The sequence below is a fragment of the Sorex fumeus genome, unplaced genomic scaffold (assembly GCF_029834395.1).
Source record: "Sorex fumeus unplaced genomic scaffold, SorFum_2.1 ptg000019l, whole genome shotgun sequence".
Lineage (NCBI taxonomy): Eukaryota > Metazoa > Chordata > Mammalia > Eulipotyphla > Soricidae > Sorex > Sorex fumeus.
Window position 1 is genome coordinate 12,668,399 of NW_026606076.1, and position 19,170 is coordinate 12,687,568.

General features: G+C 42.3%; 2 protein-coding genes across 2 annotated transcripts; one reads left to right on the forward strand and one right to left on the reverse strand.

The window, feature by feature from the left end:
- Nucleotides 1-1,457: 1,457 nt before the first annotated feature.
- On the reverse strand, nucleotides 1,458-2,426 carry LOC130022506 (olfactory receptor 7A17-like). Its single transcript, XM_056113273.1, has one exon. It carries the CDS (start codon nucleotides 2,424-2,426, stop codon nucleotides 1,458-1,460), a length of 969 nt encoding a protein of 322 aa, XP_055969248.1.
- Nucleotides 2,427-16,320: 13,894 nt separating this feature from the next.
- On the forward strand, nucleotides 16,321-17,274 carry LOC130022507 (olfactory receptor-like protein OLF4). The gene has a single exon (XM_056113274.1). It carries the CDS (start codon nucleotides 16,321-16,323, stop codon nucleotides 17,272-17,274), a length of 954 nt encoding a protein of 317 aa, XP_055969249.1.
- Nucleotides 17,275-19,170: the final 1,896 nt, after the last annotated feature.

Here is a 19,170-nt window from a genome sequence, read left to right on the forward strand (position 1 = left end):
GGGAGGTTGGAGAGACTTGATGTTTGTGATGATAATATGGTGCACCTTAATCACATGAACCTGGCAGGCTACCAAAAGTATCCTGCCCACACGGCAGAGTCTGGCAAACTCCCCGTGGCATATTCAATATGCCAAAAACAAGTAACAATCATGGGTCTCATTCTCCTGACCCTGAAAGAGCCTCGAATGTGGCACTTTTTAAATCTCAGGGCTAGGACGAAGGAGACGTTACTGGTGCCTGCTCGAGGCAATCGATGACCAACAGGATGACAGTGATTAATCACATGAAGAGGAAAATCTCATATTTCTTTTGAATTCATTCTTTGATCAATAATATTTAATGATTTCCCAAACATTAGAAAACACAGAATGGATGACCTTGATTTAATTGCTGTGCCCTCCCAAAATTTAAAAATGGGAGACTTTTTTTTAGCCATGGAAAGTGTTATCTCTGTAGGCTATGCAGCCATAGCTTTGCTCTTCAAACAGAAACAGAAAGATAATGCAGCCATCACCAGTGAAACAGAGGGCCAGTTCTTCACGTCAATAAAACAAAAACCATCACTTGTGGATGAAAGTCTTACACTCTTTAACAAATAGATGTCCAGCGTGAAAAAAAATATCTTCATGGTACCAAAGGGTGTTATTTTTTTATTTTGTATCTTTCTTTTATTTCTTAGCTAAGGCCGCACTGACACAAAGATCATGTTGAGTCAAAATTAGCAAAGAAACAGAAGAATACTTAACAAATCAAATCATAAAACTGAACATAAAAAAATAGAAAACTGAGCATTGAAACAACGGTGAATAGGGGCCGATAGCACAGAGTGGGGAGGACGTTTGCCTTGCACCCGGATTCAATTCCCAGCATCCCATATGGCCTTCCAAGCACCACCAGAGCTAGGAGTAATCCCTCAGCATCACTGGCTGTGACGAAACTGTCTGGCTGTCTGGCTGTCCTCTCATTGTTCATCGATTTGCTCGAGCAGATCCAGTAACATCTCCATTTTGAGACTAGTTGTTACTGTGTTTGGAACATTGAATACGTCACAGGTAGCTTGCCAGGCTTTGCCGTGCGGGCGAGATACTCTCAGTAGCTTGCGGGGCTCTCCGAGAGCGTGAACCCCGCTCGGCCAGGTGTGCTCAAAAAGACAAAACAATTTTTTTCATTAAAAAATTCATGAAGGGGCTGGAGCGATAGTACAGCAGGTAGGGTGTTAGCCTTGTACACAGCGGACCCGGGTTCGATTCCCAACATCACATATGGTCCCCTGAGCACCACCAGGAGTAATTCCTGAGTGCAAAGCCAGAAATAATCCCTGCGCATCACTGGGTGTGACCCAAAAATCAAAATCAAAATAATAATAATAAAAATAATAATGAATAGAAGGAGCAAGTTCCATTTCCACAATCTGATCTGAGAATTTCACCTGCCTCCCAGCAATTTTCCCCTGCAATCACGGCTGCCTCTTAAGACCCAGAACATTGGGCACTTTTCGAGCTGCCATCTCTGAGAATGCATTCAGAGCCCTCTTGATGTCCTTGTTCCTGAGGCTGTAGATGAAGGGGTTCAGCATGGGCATGACCACCGTGTACATCACAGAGGCAGTGGCACTGGAGGAAGACTTCTCGGTGATGGCAGAGCTCAGATACACACCTACAGCTGTGCAGTAAGACAAGGAGACCACGGAGAGGTGAGACGCACAGGTGGAAAATGCCTTAACCTTCCCCTGGGCTGATGAGATGCTGCGGATGGAGGCAACAATCTTGGTGTAAGAATACAGGATCCCGGTAAGGGGCACTGCTCCCCACAACCCAGCCCCCAGATACATCGCCAGGCTGTTAATAAAGGTGTCAGAACAGGCGAGTGCTATCACCTGATTGAGTTCACAGAAAAAATGGGGGATTTCCAGGTCCGTACAAAATGACAGACGCAACACCATGAGGCTGTGTAACAAGGAATTCAAAGCACTCATGATCCAGGACACCAAAAGTAACTGTCCACAGAGCCGGGGGTTCATGATGACTGTGTAGTGCAGCGGGTGGCAGATGGCCACAAAGCGGTCATAGGCCATGATGGACAGAAGAAGGTTGTCCATTCCTAAAAAGAGGACGAAAAAGTACAGTTGGCTGAGGCAGCCTTGGAAGGTGATAACTCTGCTCTGTGCTTGTATGTTGAACAGTATCTTGGGGACGGTGGTGGAGGTGAAGCAGATGTCAATAAAGGACAGATTGGACAGGAAGAAGTACATGGGTGTGTGGAGGTGGAGGTCTGAGCTGACGGCCAGGATGATGAGCAGGTTCCCAAGAATCGTGGTCAGGTACATGGAGAGGAAAAGTCCAAATGTGAGGGTCTGAAGCTCTGGGTCCCGAGATAATCCCAGAAGAAAAAATTCTGTAGTTTGTGTGTCATTGTCTGCTACCATGTGGTGGCAGTGGTTGCAACTAGGAATGCGGGTGGGGGGTAGGGAAAGATGGTGATTAGAGTTTACACAAATAAACATTTCATAACATGAAAAATTGTGCTATCATTTATTGCAATTAAAATGAATTTTCATTATGAGGCCAGACAGGTAGCAGGGAGGGTGCTTTCCTTGCACATGGCCAACCCAGGTTCAATCCCCGGGGTCCCATACCATCCCCTGAGCGTCACCAGGAGTAATTCCCAAGTGCAAATACAGGAGCATCCTTGAGCATCACTGAGTATGGCCATAAAAAGTTGTGTTTTTTTTTTCATTTCTTGTAGGTCTAAATTCCTTTACGAGTGACTTCCTCTACTTTAGGGATTGTGCTAAGCACTTTAGATAGATGGCTTTATTAAAAGATAATGGTAATTATTATACAACTAAAACTCAACTATCAATAAATCTGTAAGATCAATAAATCTAACATCAGTTCCTTCACCAGTGTACATTTCCCAAGCTTCCCTCCTACCACTCCCCCCCACCCTTCTCTATGGTAGACACTTTTCTCTCTCTCTCTCTTTCTCTCTCTCTCTATCTCTATCTCTTTCTCTCTCTCTCTTCTCTCTCTCTCCGTTTTGGCATTATGATTTGCAATACAGACACTTAGAAATTATCATGTATATCCCTTTACCTACATTCAATACTCAGTTCTTGTCCAAATATTTTCAAATTCTGAGTTTGGGATCCACTGAGAGTAGAGGGTAGGGTTTGCACTATTAGAATAAAATAAATAAAATAATAAAATGCAAATGAAATTATTGGAGCTTATAATACATAGTGAGTCTGTACATTTCTGTGTACATGTTTATGAATAGGGGTGTGTGTTTATGTGTGTGTGTGCACGCAAATGCACACTTTCTAGAGGACAATGTAGAGGTCACGTCTTTTGGGAACAACTGGGTGAATAACAGTTATGTTTGGAAAGAGCCAATTAGCGATGATGCTAATGACTAGAAATCATTCAGGAAACTCCTCTGGGTCATTATAAATTCCCTATAGACTTTCCCCTTTTTAGTTAAAGTTATGAATGAGCTAGTTCTTTAGAATTACTGTTATTACTGTTTCAAGATGCCTTGCGTTATGGGCACTAGAAAATGTCAAATTAGATCACATGTCCTTCTCTCCCAGAGGGAGCATAACATGACACTTGCTATAACCATGATGCTGGACCCCAAGCCAGGCTGTTTCACTCATGGTCAGGAAGGGGCAGGAGAGGGACAGGTGAAACCCCCTCCCTGCCCCAAGTAACCCAGCCCCAGCAGCCTAAAACCTCCAAAACTCAACCACCGCCATGCTCACAGCCGCTCTCCACACTAGGACCCAGCCTCACCCATGAGTGAACCTATTCCTGTACCAGCCTCGAGGCACTTCATAGGACACACTCTACCCATTCTCCAAGAGCGCCACGCCACTTTTGATGGGACTCAAAGTAGGAGGCAGCCAACCTTAGAGAGAAATGTTCTATTATTATTTCAGTTCTACTTCGGGTCAGGGATTGGGATATGGTATGGAAACACCCGAAATATGATGATGGAAAGGTATGTGGTGGTAGGATTAGTGTTTGCATATTAAACGTAATCAAATAGTGTGAATACTTAATAAAATATAAAAATTTAAATGTCAAATTATAAAGAAGATTATTTGGTGAAGTAAGACTGTTTTATTGAAGTGGAAGGGAAGAACTGAAAGGGAGGAATAAGAAGTTTAGGGGAATCTTTTTAGAAGCTTATTTCTTCAGCTGATTTAACTGTGTTATTCCATAAGGATTGCAATCATGTGAACTTACCTGGTGCCGGGAAATCTACCCTGGTGGGCAAAAGAAGTTTTACAGATGCTTCCAAAAGTGCCAGGGGCACCAGGATGAAGTTTTTTTCTACTAAAAGGCCAAAGCTTCTGCTGAGAGGGTGTTGCTCAGGCCTAGCCGGACACCCCGCAAGCTGGCATCAATAGATACTTCACCAAATCCTATTTTTGGTCTCTGGTGGTCTTATCATGGGGACCCCACAACACTGTATCAAGTTCTACTAGCAAATAAATGCCCCAGTTAGAGTAGGTTGTAGATCACAGTGTTCAGAAAGATAACATATTGATCATTTTGGGGGTGCTGGAGCGATAGCACAGCGGGTAAGGCACTTGCCTTGCACACGGCTGACCCGGGTTTGATTCCCAGCATCCCATATGGTCCTCTGAGGACCACCAGGAGTAATTCCTGGGTGCAAAGCCAGGAGTAACCCCTGTACATCACCGGCATGACCCAAAAAGCAAAAAAATAAAATATAATAAACATATTAATCATTTTCAAATATAACTACCACTGCCCAGCAAAAGTAAGAGGCTTCTAGCTTTCCATATCTTTGATCAATGATAGAGTCCAACTACTGGAACAAAAGAATAATATAAAGGCTATAAAAAATCTTCCGTTCCGTGTAGAATACAGCTGCTGTGATGGTTCACTCAGTGAGTATATAAATTCCACTTTCAGTAGAGCAACATGGGGACTTGGTATATATGCTTCTCAGTAAACTAAGGAAACAATACAGAATTCTTATCACCCTTTCAAGATGGGTAATAGTCACTCAAAATTTTCAAATTATAAAGTTTGTTTAATTTGGTGAAGCAAGATGGTTTTATTTATTCTTATTTTTTTATTTTTGGATCACTCTCAGCAATGCACAGTGGTTATTCTTGGCTCATGCACTCAGGAATTACTCCTGGCGGTGCTCGGGGGACCCTATGGGATGCTGGGAATCGAACCCGGGTTGGCTGCGTGCAAGGCAAACGCCCTACTCGCTGTGCTATTGCTCCAGTACCAAGACTGTTTTATTGATGCTTCTTTTGAAAGGTAGAAAAGGAAAGAGAGGGACAAGTATATGTTCAAGAGAGACTCAGAGTTCAGAAAGAGAGGGACAGACATAGAATGACTGCACTCATATGTGGAATATAAAATAGCATAATATGAGACTGATGCCCAAGGATAGTAGACACAAGGTCCAGGAAGATTGCTTCATAGTTGGAAGCCTGCCTCGTGAGCTGGGGGAGAAGGCAGCTGGAATAGAGAAGGGATCACTAAGTCAAGGATGACTGGAGGAATCGTTCAGGAGGGAGTGTGTGCTGAAAGTAGAAAAAGGACCAAACATGATAACCTCTCACTATCTGTATTGCAAACCGTAATGCCCAAAAGTAGAGAGAGAGTATGGGGGAAATTATCTGCCATAGAGGCAGGGGGAAGGTTGGGATGGGGGGGGCGGATATTGGGGACATTGGTGGTGGGAAATGTGCACTGGTGGAAGGATGGGTGTTCAATCATTTTATGACTGAAAATCAAATATGAAACGTTTGTAACTGTATCTCATGGCGGTTCAATGAAAAAAATAAAAGAAAATAAATTTTAAAAAAACACTGGGGAAAAAAAGAGAGACTCAGAGTAAGCAAAGATGCACAGAGAGAAGGCAGTGAGAGATGTGTTCAAGGGGGAGCATGAGCTCAAAGAGCAAGCCTAGGAAGAAGATGAGGGGCTGGAGCAATAGCATAGTGGGTCGGACGTTTGTCTTGCACGCAGCCAACTCGGGTTTGATTCCCAGCATCACATAGGGTCCCCAGGAGTTACACCGCCAGGAGTAATTCCTGACTACAAAACCAGGAATAATCCCTGTGCATCGCAGGGTGTGACCCAAAATGCAAAAAAAAAAAAGTGATTATTCCCAGCCCCTGCTGACATTGGCTACAACAAGATCACCTGGAAAGAGGAAGGAAAAAGAGAGAGACCAAAGGGATCCTCTTGTTTTTATTGGGCTGAGGTTGGGAAAGGGGCAGGAGCTGAGGGGCAGGGGGACTCTCCGGGCTCTTGGGGGTTATTCTGTGTTAGTGAATTTAAACAAAAGTCATGAGATTGTACGGCATCATCTGCATCAGTAGATTAGCAACATCAGTCAACCAAACTGGCACAGTAAGTCTGGTTTAGTCTGACTTGCAGGCAACCTCAGATGTTTCTACTGTCCTTAAACAAGAAAGAGAAGAAGCTTCTGGAACACCAGACACACCTGAAGAGAAAGTATGAGAAGCTCACCGCATAGAAGTCCAAGCGTCTCTTGGATGGTAGGTGCTGGGGGATGCAATGTGTTCTCAGAAAGGAAATCAGAAAGGACTGAGACATCTGTCCAAGGTCACACTAAGGATTTGCAAGTCATCGACATGCCCTGTCCAGCTCCAAGTGTCATCGCCTGACGGGTGCAGCTGAGGCCTTATTTAAGGCTCCCTGTGTGCTCATTAGCCATGGGGACACTCCCACCAAAAGCCTTTCCCTGTGGGATATTCCTCCAGACACAATGAATGTTTGCCTCTGGATTCTCCATTTCCAAGAGAATAATTTAATGGTTGGGGAATCTGGTCTTGCTTTTTTTTGGGGGGGGGAATCCACGCCTGGCAATGCTCAGGGGTACTCCTGGCTATGCTTGGTGCCCTATGGGATGCTAGGAATCAAACCCGGATCGGCACCATGCAAGGCAAAAGCCCTACCCGCTGTGCTATTGCTCCAGTATTCTCTTTATTTTCTTTATTTTTATACCATTTTTATTTAAAATATAATAATAAAACCCCCGTCATCTGCATCATTCTTATCTCCATTGATACAAATAAAAAACCCTTCTAGTTTTAAGTGAAAAAAATCAGACGCAATTCTTATTCCCTGTTTTGTATTCAAAATCCACACCATTCCCTCAGGAAATACTGTCATCACTGTACTCAAAATATATCCAAACTTCCCTCCCTCTCCATTCCCTCTCATCCACCATTTGGTCCAAGTCATCAGACAGTATCCCATTGAATAATTACATCATATTAGTACATCTTCTGTCAAATATCTCCTCTAGCTGCATTCCACTCACAGAAAAAGTCAAATTTATTCCTATATGTTATATATTCACAAGAATCTACATGATCTGGGACATAAACCCTTACTCCAGTATTCTCTTTTATACTCAGTTTCATGAGCTGCTTTCTCCAATTCTCAGCTCATAGAACTTTTATTTTCAGTCCAAAATTATTCTTTTCTCCAAGTTGAAGAGTAAAACTTTCTTGTCTGTATTTGATGTCCTCTCTATCACTAGCGTGTGGCATATTGGGATATATGCCAATGCCAGGAAACCAAGACTGTCCTCAGTATAACTGAGGTTTCCGTCCTTTGCTAGAATGCCATGAGCACTGTGCTCTTGAGTTCACAATGCATGAGACAATTATGCAAGGGGATTCGTGCTGGCAGCGCAAATGAGAAACTGTCATTTACGTCTTATTTATGAAACTGTTCATTGTAGGATGACATTTCTTTGTCCTTTCTCCCTTTCTCCATGAGGAACTCAGGTTTATCACAGTGCTCCTGAGGCACTTCCATTCCATTGTGTTTATCTGTAAATTCTTCCCTATGCTCTTCTCCCCAACCAGTTAATCAGCTTTTCCCCTAATCAGACCCTGTTAACTTGTAGGTTAGCTTTCTCAGAAATCTATGATTTTATATGTATGAGTGAAATATTGCCTTTCTCCTCTCCCTATGTCTTATGAACAGTTTACTTTAAAGCAATGCCCTTTTTGTATAGATACAGGAAGACCGTTAACATTATGCTTTGTAACTTAGGATTTAATTGGCTTTGAATATTATTCACTCCCGGGCATCTGCTTTCTGGACTTAAGCCTCAGTTGTCCTTAGTTCCTAACACCCCAAAAGCAGGGTCCCGACGAGGGACTGAATGGACTCTGGGCAAGCGGTGAGCTACCCCGGCATCGAAATGGGCCAGGAAAAAGTGCCACGATTCTTAACTATAAGTTAAGAGTTTGATCACAGACAAATGCTGTCATGATCCAAAAGTAACAACGAGACTAGGATCCTGCTAGGGGTAGGAAAGACTATCTGGCCTGAGCACTGTAGTCTGAGATCGAGATGGCCCTAGGAGGGAAATTCTATAAGTTTAAGGTATTTCTTACTGTATCCATGCAAAATGATTTATATTATATATACTCATATGTTTGTTAGACAAGGGGAGGAGAAACACACCCAGGGGAATCTGCTCTAGGGTGGACTGATCTGATAAAGAGGATCTGTCCTAGAAGTGGATGTCCCCGAGGGAAAGAATTCTACCCTATTGATTGTGACCACACTTATATGTAATTCCCAACCTTTCATGCTTTGGAATCCAGAGAAGGAGGATGAAGAGGGATTGAGAAGGAGAATGAAGTAGCATGGGGGACAAAGAAGCAGGAGAGGAGGCAGAGGACAGAGACAGGAGTGGATGGAGAGAGGATTGGAATAAACTGCAACTAAGACCAACCAACCTGGCCCTCGTTTCCTTCCTTCGTCTGCCCATCACCATCGACCTCCCCCGGGTGGGGGAAGCGGGGTGAGACTACCGAATGCGGGCAGCGAGAGAGACAGTGCCGCTGCCACTGCTGTGTACTTTTTTGAGTTTACACAGTTCATGATATGGCGTTGTGGGGTTGATCTCAAAAGACCACCAGAGACCAAAAAATAGAGTTTGGAGGAGTCTTTATTGAGACCAACAGGTGATCCGGCTTCTATCCCTGGCATGCCATAGGTCCCCTGAGCACCACCAAGAGTCATTTCTAAGTGTAGAGTCAGGAGTAACCCCTCAATACCACCAGGTGTGGCCTCCAAAAAAATAAATGAATTAAATAAAAGTGAAGAAAAAAAGACGATATTAAAAGCCACCAAAAGATAAACATTAAAGTCAATACAACTGTAATCAAAGACCTAAGCTACCATGGTCAAATTTTAAAAGGTGCCTGTTAAGAAGGAGCGGTGGTAAAGAGGGAGGGAGGGAGGGAGGGAGAGGGAGGGAGACTGGGGATATTGGTAGAGGCACACAGAAACAGGTGGTGAGATTGGGGGTGAAGTATCGTGTGCCTGAAATTCTCATGACAACTTTGTAGATGCATTTTTTAAATAAAAATATTTAAATGTAAAAGAATGGCTGTAAAGGACAACAATATCAGTATTTTCTCTAAACAAATGGGTCAGAATCACAAATAGGAACAGGCTCAATGGAAAGAGACGGCCAGGTTCAGTATCACCAGGCAAAGCCCAACACAATGAGACACCACCTCCAACTCTTGCTTTGTTTTTTTTGGGGGGTGGTCACACCCAGCTATGCACAGGGGTTACTCCTGGCTCAGCAGTCAGGAATTACTCCTCATGGTGCTCAGAAGACCCTATCCGATGCTGGGAATCGAACCCAGGTCAGCCGTGTGCAAGGCAAACGCCCTACCCGCTGTCCTATCGCTCCAGCCCCCCACCTCCATCTTTCAGTCTGTTGGAGAGGATGTTGAGAATGGACATCCTCCACACAGTGCTAAGAGGGAACATAAGTTGGTCCGGTCACAAGGGAAGTCAGTATGGTGGTGCTTGAAAATTTAAAATCGAGATTTGGAGGCAGGAAATGGGCCTACTTTGATTCCTGGCACCCCGGGCATCACAGGGTACAGCCCCAGAGGTAATGGAAGACTCCTGAACTCCCAGTTGAACTGGGTATCCCTGAGGACTGAGCCACAGGGCAACTTTGCACTCTTGCACAGAACCTACCAACAATAGGTTTGTTGGTTGAGAATTGCCGGTAATTCTCATGGACATTTTTTTTATTATTATTATTTTAATGAATCACCACGAGATACAGTTAGAGGCTTACAAATTTTCATGATTATGTTTCAATCAAACAGTGATCAGTACCCATCCCTCCACCTGTGCCCATTCTCCACCACCAAAGTTCCCAGTGTCCCACCCACCACTCCCACCCCTTCCCAACCCTTGTCTCTGTGGCAGGCACACACACTCTCTCTCTCTCCCTCTCTCTCTCTCTGCCCTCTCTCTCTCTTGCTCATGGACATCTTCAGCCCTGCTTGGGAGGCACCGACAGAAAATAGAGTTATGAGCTATGATCTCAATCCCACTCCTGAGAATGAGTCACTATCCTGAAAGGGTGTTTGAATCCGCTGGTTTATCACAGCATTAGTTACATTTAGGGTCCGTCTCTGGATGTTAAAACACAAAAATGTCATCTTTGAATATGGACATGGATAGAGCGATATATCCAGCTTTGGCTAGCAACCATTCATAGAAATGTAAAGATTCATTCTTTAGCCACAAAAATAAAGGTCTGGTCATTGCACTAAGTGAAATAAATCAAGGCAGTTAAAGATAAGTGTTCAAAGACATCACTTATTGTGGATGAGTTCAGCACTGTTGTTCCGTTATTCATCGATTTGCTCAAACAGGCACCAGTAGCATCTCCATTGTGAGACTTGTTGCTGCTTTTGGCATATTGAATACGCCACGGGGAGCTTGCCAGGTTCTGCCATGCGGGTTGGATACTCTCAGCTTGCCGGGCTCTCCGAGAGGAACAGAGGGAATGGAATCTGGGTTGGCTGCGGGCAAGGCAAAATGGGAGAAGACAATCCACTGTGCTATCGCTCCAGCCCTTAATATCAAAATTTCATTAAAGAGTCACATGGTAGTTGCCAGCAAGTGAAGTCTGGGGAAGTGGGAAAATTTTGGTAAAAGAATGAGTTATGGACATAAGATAAAAATGTCCTGAGACAATAGCATGGCAATTTTTGTGACTAATTCTAAATGGAAGGTTTCTAAAAGTGTATTTGAATGCCTCACATAGAAAGTACTGTGAGAAAGATAGTACAGAAGCTAAGACACTTTCCTTGCATGTGGTCGACCTGGGTTCAATCTCCAGCATCCCACATGGTCCCCTGAGCACAGCTAGGAGTAATTCCTGAGTGCAGAGCCAGGAGTAACCCCTGAGCATCACTGTCTGGGACCCCCAAAAACAAATAAAAATGCTCACTTTTTCTGATTATGATGCTATAATCAAATAAGTGTAATAATTCTCATAATCACTGATTGCATCACATCAATTAGAATGGCTTATATCAAAAGGCCAGAAACATCAAAAGCTGTTAGGGATATAAAAATAAGGAACCATTATTCACTGTTGATTGGAATGTAGACGAGTTTAGTGTCTATAGCAAACAGTATGAAATGCAAATATTATATCAATATAGAAAACAACAAGCAAATTTCCTGCTTTAGGTAATTTAGGAAGTTTTATCAAAACTCATATTCTTTATATTCTAGCAAGAAATGTGTGAATAAGATATATTCAAAAATAAAAATAAAGAATTTGTTTCTTTAAAGAAAAAAAGAGAAAGTACTGTGATTAAGTTACCACCCAGTTAAAAATCTATGACAGCTGTACCATCCTGAAAAATTGATGATCTTTTTGATGTCTCAAATGCAGCAACACAGATAAAACAGTAGTAGCACACCAAATGGGAGAAGACAACCAATCTCGATAAACAAAACTTAAACACAAAGGCTTAACCTGTAACAACAACTTAATAATCTCTCATATGAGGGCTTAATATCTGCAGTAGGAGATACAATTTATGGGTCCAGAGTTGGAAGCCTGCCTTCTCTGCTGAACCCATAAAATTCTCTGGACCCATAAAGTTCAGAAGGCAGCTGGGAGAGAGAAGTGACCGCCAGATAACAACAGTTAGAAATGATCACTCTGAATTAGATCTGTGTGCTGGGTGTTCAAACACTAAATGTAATCAAATATTGTGAATTATTATTTATAGAAATAAAACAAAATTTTATAAAAAGATCTGTGTGCTGAAAGCAGCTAAAGGAACAAACATGATGATGTCTCAGTACCTGTACATCAAACCATAATGTTCAAAAGAAGAAGGGGCTTCATAGGGGGTGAGAAGAAAAGTGTCTGCCATAGAGGTAACATGGGGTGGGGGGTTGAGAGTGGGGATGGCGGGAGAGAAACTGGGGACATTGGTGGTGGTAAATGTACACTGATGGAGGGATGAGTATCAGAACATTGTATGACTAAAACCCAATCATGAATATCTTTGTAATGGTGTGTCTCATGATGATTTAAAATTTTTTAAAAAGAAATAAAGCATTGTAATTGTGTGTGATAAAAATAGCAAATATTCTTACTGTATTGGGTATTTTACAAGCTACATTCTTTGGTACATATTGCTGAATGGCAGATCTGGGTTCACAGAGCTTTAAAACTCAATAAAAATAATATAAAATATATAGGATGGGAAGGGACAAAAATTCAGAGGGCATGCCGCCTGATTCTATTTGCAAGGGCATTTTTTAAATTTTGGTAAATTATAATTTTTAATTGAAAGACAAATATACAACTTGGAAGGGATTTGAGGCAGATCATGCCATGAGCAGAATCTTTAAGTGGCTAAAACAAAGTTTTAAAAATAATTAACAATCAAATGTTTCTGGTGGTTCCATTGTATTTGTAATTTTATTAAATTTTAGATCTGATTCTATTTCCAAGTACTTAATACACTTGAATAAGTTCTGTTGTATTGGTACTTCGATTTAAATTTTAGATATCTGAGCTTCAATTCCTGTTGTTCAAAGTGTAACTTGGATGATGAGCAGAACATAACTTGGATGTCTGGAGTAAAACGAAATGTGTGGGAATATTGTAAGTTGAAAGAAAGTTTCTAAGTATGTGTCTGTATATGTAGGAATATATTTTCCGTTTTAGCTTTAAAAACACACTTACACTGTAGAATTCATGTCTTTAAAAAAGCAGATTCACAGACACACACTTAGAGGTACAATCCGATTTGTGTTTAATGCACTCCAGGCAGAAATCTCCATATTGGAAGTGAAAAGAATGAAAACTTAAATGACTAAATGCAGGGATTTGAAAATAATTCAGACAACCACCATAACACCCTAAATTCAATGTGCATGGCTTAACCTTATCTAAATATATGTCTTAAAAATGAGGAACACGGGGCTGGAGTGATAACACAGCAGGTAGGGCGTTTACCTTGCATGCAGCCTAACTCAGTTTGATTCCCAGCATCCCATATGCTCCCCTGGATAAGTCCTGAGTGCAGAGCCAAGAGTAAACCCTGTGCATCGCCAGGTGTGACCTAAAAAGAAGAGAGAGAGAGAGAGAGAGAGAGAGAGAGAGAGAGAGAGAGAGAGAGAGACATGTGACCGACCATAAGGCATGTGATGCAGTTCTAAGCTTCTGAATAAGGATGAAATTCCTAAATGTTTTTGCAAAGATGAAGCAAGAAATTAAGTGCCTGATAATGTATATGAAAAAAACATGGTTCTCCACCTGATTAGACAGTGGATCAATTGGATGTAAATTGTTGACTTTAGAAGCAACTCAAATGAATGCTTAGAAGATGCAAGGAAAATGTGAACTCAGGAGCTATAGCCCAGCAAGTAGGGCATTTGCGTTGCATGCGACCTCCCTGGGCCTGATCCCCAGCATTACATATGGTCCCCCAAGCACCACCAGGAGTAATTCCTGGGTGTAGAGCCAGAAGTAACCCCTGAACGTCACTGGGTGTGACCAAAAACCAAAAAAAATAAGTGAACTCATGGGTGTGTCAATGGTACATTTTTTGGACAAAACTCAAACTCTTGCTGTGATAAGATCCAGGAAGGTTCAGAGTTCTGAAAAACTTTATGAGAAGTTCATAAAGCAGGAGTAAGGAATCATGATCTTAACTCCTGACCTGCTCTCTTGGGAACAGACTCAGTATGAAACTTTTTTTTGTTTAGAGCAATGAGCCACGGGGAGTTCTTAGTTAACTAGATGGCAATGTGCCTAAGGAACAGGACTATGGAGCTATAAATAGCTCCTCTGTTTGGTCCCTGGGTCTATTCATCCTGCACGGATCAGAACAGATGTGTCGCTTTCAAGTCCTGAGTCTTGCCAAAAGACCAATGCTTCCTTCCTTACTTCCTATTTTCTTGTCTCTGTCATCAACCAACCAGGCAGGAATTTGTTTTTCTTTTTCGAAGTTTTCCTCTCAGAAATCCCACCCAGGTGAGTCCAAATGTCAGCATACTGTGCCGAATGAGGTCTGGGGGAATGAGTGTAAAAAACATTGGCACCGGATCACCAGCGAACACGTCAAGCCTCGCTCAGGTAATAGATACCACTGTTTCATCCTGAACTAATGTTTCAAAAATGAAGCAGTTATTGAGTAATTCAGGGATCCATGTGGACTATGAAATGTCTTAAAGACTAAATATTAGAAAAGGCAATGGAGATTCAATAGTCTTTCGGTAAAAATGAAGTGGGGGCATAGTGATAGTATAGTGGGTAGGGCGTTTGCCTTGCACATGGTCCACCCGGGTTCAATCCCCGGCATCCTCAAGCACCGCCAGGACTAATTCTTGAGTGCAGAACCAGGAGTAACCCCTGAGCATCACCGGGTGTGACTCAAAAAGCAAAAAAAATAAAATGGAGTAGGAAGATAAAATAGAAGAGGAGGATGGGGTGGAAGAAGAAGAGGAGGGGGGACCCGCTTGAGCGGGTCCAGTAACATCTCCATTGTGAGACTTGTTGTCACTGTTTTTGACATACCAAATACACCATGGGTATCTTGTAAGGCTCTGCCGTGTGGTGACCTCTCTGAAAGGGGGAGTATAGTGAAGAGAAGGGAAGAAAAGAGTGGAGGGGAGAGGGAGAAGAGACACATGAAAATTAAGATCAGATTAGGGGACTGTGTTTCAGAGTTGGTGTTAAGGAATAATACAGCCAAATATCCAAACCACAGAGTCAACAACGCTGAAACCAAGAGACCCAAACTTTAACCACCAAATTTAGGATGGTGCTTATCAAGAGGGCAGGATATGGCGGGGAACATGGGAACACTGATGGGGGAAAGCTAACATAGGTGGTAGAATGAGTGCTGTGATATTGTATATGTAAAACTCAACTACGAATCACTTTGTAATCCCTGGTGATTTACTAACATTTTTTTAAATCACAATTTTTCCTTTGAATCTTCTTTCTTTTCATCATAGAAACTTTCATAATCTTTATATTTTTAACATTGATTGAATCACTCAATTACAATTATTCAGTTTCAGATATGCAATGTTTCAACAGCAATCCCTTCACTACTGTCCACTTCCTTCCTTTATGTCACCCATTATTTATTTATTTATTTATTTACTTATTTTGCTTCTTGGGTCACATCTAGCAATGCTCAGGGGTTACTCCTGACTCTGCACTCAGGGATTACTTCTGGAAATATTTGAGGGACCATATGGGTTGCCCGGGATAGAATCCAGGTGGGCTGCATGCAAGGCAAACACCCTACCCGCTGCTCTGGCCCTATGTCACACACTTTTATGGCCCCAGTTACCCTAACCTTACCTAACCTTTATGACAAGCATTTTTTTCCCTTCGTTCCACACCCCCCCCCCACGCTCACAATTTTAGGCAGTGTGGTTTGCAATGCAGTTACTAATAGGGTATTGTGCATACATTTTAACCTGTCAGCAACTAGTCCTGGTTCAGAGTTACCACATCTCTCTCTCATTGTCACAGTGGTTACTTCTCTGACTAAGCCAACTCCCCCATCTACACTCCCACAAACTCAAAAATCCATCAAGTTTGTTGGAAAAATCTATTTCTTTAAATTCTTTATCCATAATTAGTAGTAGACAACTTTTTTTTCTTTGCTTTCTAGATCCAAGACACTGATAGTTCTTGAAAGCGGCACCATACTCATTAACAGCCCCGAAGTTTAAGATAAAAATTGTAGAAGCAATGATCATTTGGGAAATGTTTGTGACTTGCACAGGTTTGGATAGATAGAAGTAGTCCCAAGAGGGACAAGCTCCTCAAACAAAATATTGAAATGAAATTCTGGATGATCAATTGGAAATATACCATTTGAACTAGACATGGATTACCTCCTTATGCAAAAGTTATGAAGTTTCTTTCTCATCATTTCTTATAGTCTCCTCAACAACATGGAACCTAGGAATTTCACAGGAATTATAGAATTTCTTCTTATAGGATTTTCACAAGAGTCAGATCCACAATCCCTCATATTTGGGCTCTTCCTGTCCATGTACCTGATCACCGTGCTGGGGAACCTGCTTATCATCTTGGCCGTCAGCTCCGACCCCCACCTCCACACGCCCATGTACTTCTTCCTGTCCAACCTGTCCCTTGCGGACATTTGCTTCACTTCCACCACCGTGCCCAAAATGCTGCAGAACATCCAGACACAGAGTAAATCCATCACCTATAATAGTTGTATCATCCAGATGTCTTTTTTCCTCCTGTTTGCTGGAGTGGACAATTTCCTCCTGACCGTGATGGCCTATGACCGTTATGTGGCCATCTATCACCCTCTGCACTACACAGTCATCATGAACCCGCAACTCTGTGCACTTCTGGTTCTTGGTTGCTGGGTCACGAGTGCTCTGCATTCTTTGTTAGAAACCTTGATGGTTCTGCAGCTGTCATTCTGCACAGATCTGGAAATCCCCCACTTCTTCTGTGACATCAAATATATGCTCCAGATTGCCTGTTCCGACACTTTTCTAAATACTGTGGTGATGTACATATTAACGGTGCTGCTGGGAGGTGTTCCCCTCTCCAGCATCCTTTACTCCTATTCAAAGATTGTTTCCTCCATCCAGAGAATCTCCTCTGCTCAGGGCAAGTATAAAGCCTTTTCCACCTGTGCGTCTCACCTCTCCGTGGTCTCCTTGTTTTACTGCTCAGCCATTGGCGTGTACCTGAGCTCTACTGGTGCCCACAGCTCACACTCCATTGCACGAGCCTCAGTGATGTACATGGTGGTCACCCCCATGCTGAACCCCTTCATCTACAGTTTGAGGAACAAAGACTTAAAGGGGGCACTGAGAAATGTATTTGGGACAAAAAACAAAAAAGGCCAGTTGTCCTGGGGCTGAAGAAATTTCTCACTTTCCCGGAGCAGTGCATGTATGTGAGAATTGATCAATATTTTCTGAACCCATGCTTTTTCTGCTATTTACATTCGTTCTTGTATTTAAATGATTTGTTTTCAAATTCTCTTTAGAATTTCTATGATTCCCTTTTTTAATTTTCTTTTTTGGGTCAAACCCAGTGATGCTCAGGGGTTACTCCTGGCTCTGCACTCAGGAATTACTCCTGGTAGTTCTTGGGGGACCATAGGGGATGCCGGAGATTAGAACTCAGGTTGGCCGAATGCAAGGCAAACGCCCTACCGCTGTGCTATCACTCTGGCCCTGATTCTCTTTTTATTGATGTGTTTTCCTCTTTTGTTGAAAGGAAAACTCATTATTATCCTTACAACTCATTATTATCTCAGTAATCTTAAACTTGGTTCTAAAATCATTGGAAACCTCCTTAATACACATGAATGACTTGGGTATAATTGACGCTAACTCTGTAGACAAAATCAAGCACATTTTAGTCCTTTTTCTTGCATGGCTGTAATGATTTCCTGAAAATCAAGGATGAAGGTTTCAAGCAACTCATTTACAGGTGCTTAAAAATAAAATATCTGAAAATAAAAATGAAGAAGAGAAGAAAAGAAGAAGAAGAAGAAGAAGAAGAAGAAGAAGAAGAAGAAGAAGAAGAAGAAGAAGAAGAAGAGCAGGATGTGGAGGAGGAGAAAGAGAAGGAGGAGGAGAAGAAGAAGCGGAAGGAGAAGTAGGAGGAGGAGGAGAGGAAGTGGAAGAAGAAGGAGAAGAAGAAGAAGAAGAAGAAGAAGAAGAAGAAGAAGAAGAAGAAGAAGAAGGAGAAGAAGAAGGGGGAGGAGAAGGAGGAGAAGGAGAAGGGGGAGGAGAAGGAGGAGAAGGAGAAGAAGAAGGTATATTACTCATTTTATCACATTGTTCTTATCACTCATTTCTGCAACTTAGAATTAATTTTCTTGATAATATAGATGACCTTTTCTCTTGTCTAACTGCCTCTACATTCACTGGATGCCTGACAGCAATTTGTAAAGTCCAGATGAGAATGAAAATACGTTAAAAATATAGACATGGTTACAAGATCTGAAAAATGCTCTGAAGTGCTCATTGTAATGTATCAGGCCTAAACCAAACCAAATGCATTTCTTGTAACCAATGAGAACACTGTGATAAGAAACATGTGACCTTGTCTTCTTGATGTAGGATGAAATTCTTTTTTGTTAAAGAACTGTTCATGAAGCAAGATATCCAGTGCAGATTTGATACCAAAGGAAGAACAATGTGCCAAAAACTGAGCATTGTGTCCCAACACAAATTAACATTTTGAAGGTGGAAGGAGGTGATCTTTTTCAAGGCTTATTTATGAGTCTCTGGAGCAAGGCCAGTAGATAAACTTACGCAGTGGCGGTGGTTCATGGGCGTGGCTGCCAGATTTTCTGGAAGTACCAGGAGGTGGGGGGATGTCGCCTACCCCAGGTTAGTCAATTTTTGGTTTTGGACAAAACTCAAACTCATGTTGGCTGAATTGCTGGGTGGTAAGATGATTCGAGGCCGAAAGAGTTCATGGAGTCATCAGCAGGACTCATCTGTATCCAAGCTTCCTCTCTTGCAATCAAAGAATTAGTGGGAAAGTTTCCATTAGTCCAGAGTCATGGTCCACAGGGAAATCTCGTGGTAGGGACCACAATATCTAGATGGCAGTGTGCCCAGTGGGAAGACACAGAGCGATAAATATCTCCTCTGCTCCATCCTTCAACTTGTTCAACCTGGGCTGCTCAGGACAAGCCTTGGTGTCCTGAATCTGACAGGGAACCAAGAACATCTGTCCTTCCTGCTGATTTTTTCACGCTTCAATATCTTACTCTTTAGAAACCAGGAAGGGATTTA

Bases quoted from the DNA above. Each gene is read 5' to 3' on its own strand.
- LOC130022507 (XM_056113274.1), top strand. From the start codon at position 16,321: ATGGAACCTAGGAATTTCACAGGAATTATAGAATTTCTTCTTATAGGA.
- LOC130022506 (XM_056113273.1), bottom strand. From the start codon at position 2,426: ATGGTAGCAGACAATGACACACAAACTACAGAATTTTTTCTTCTGGGA.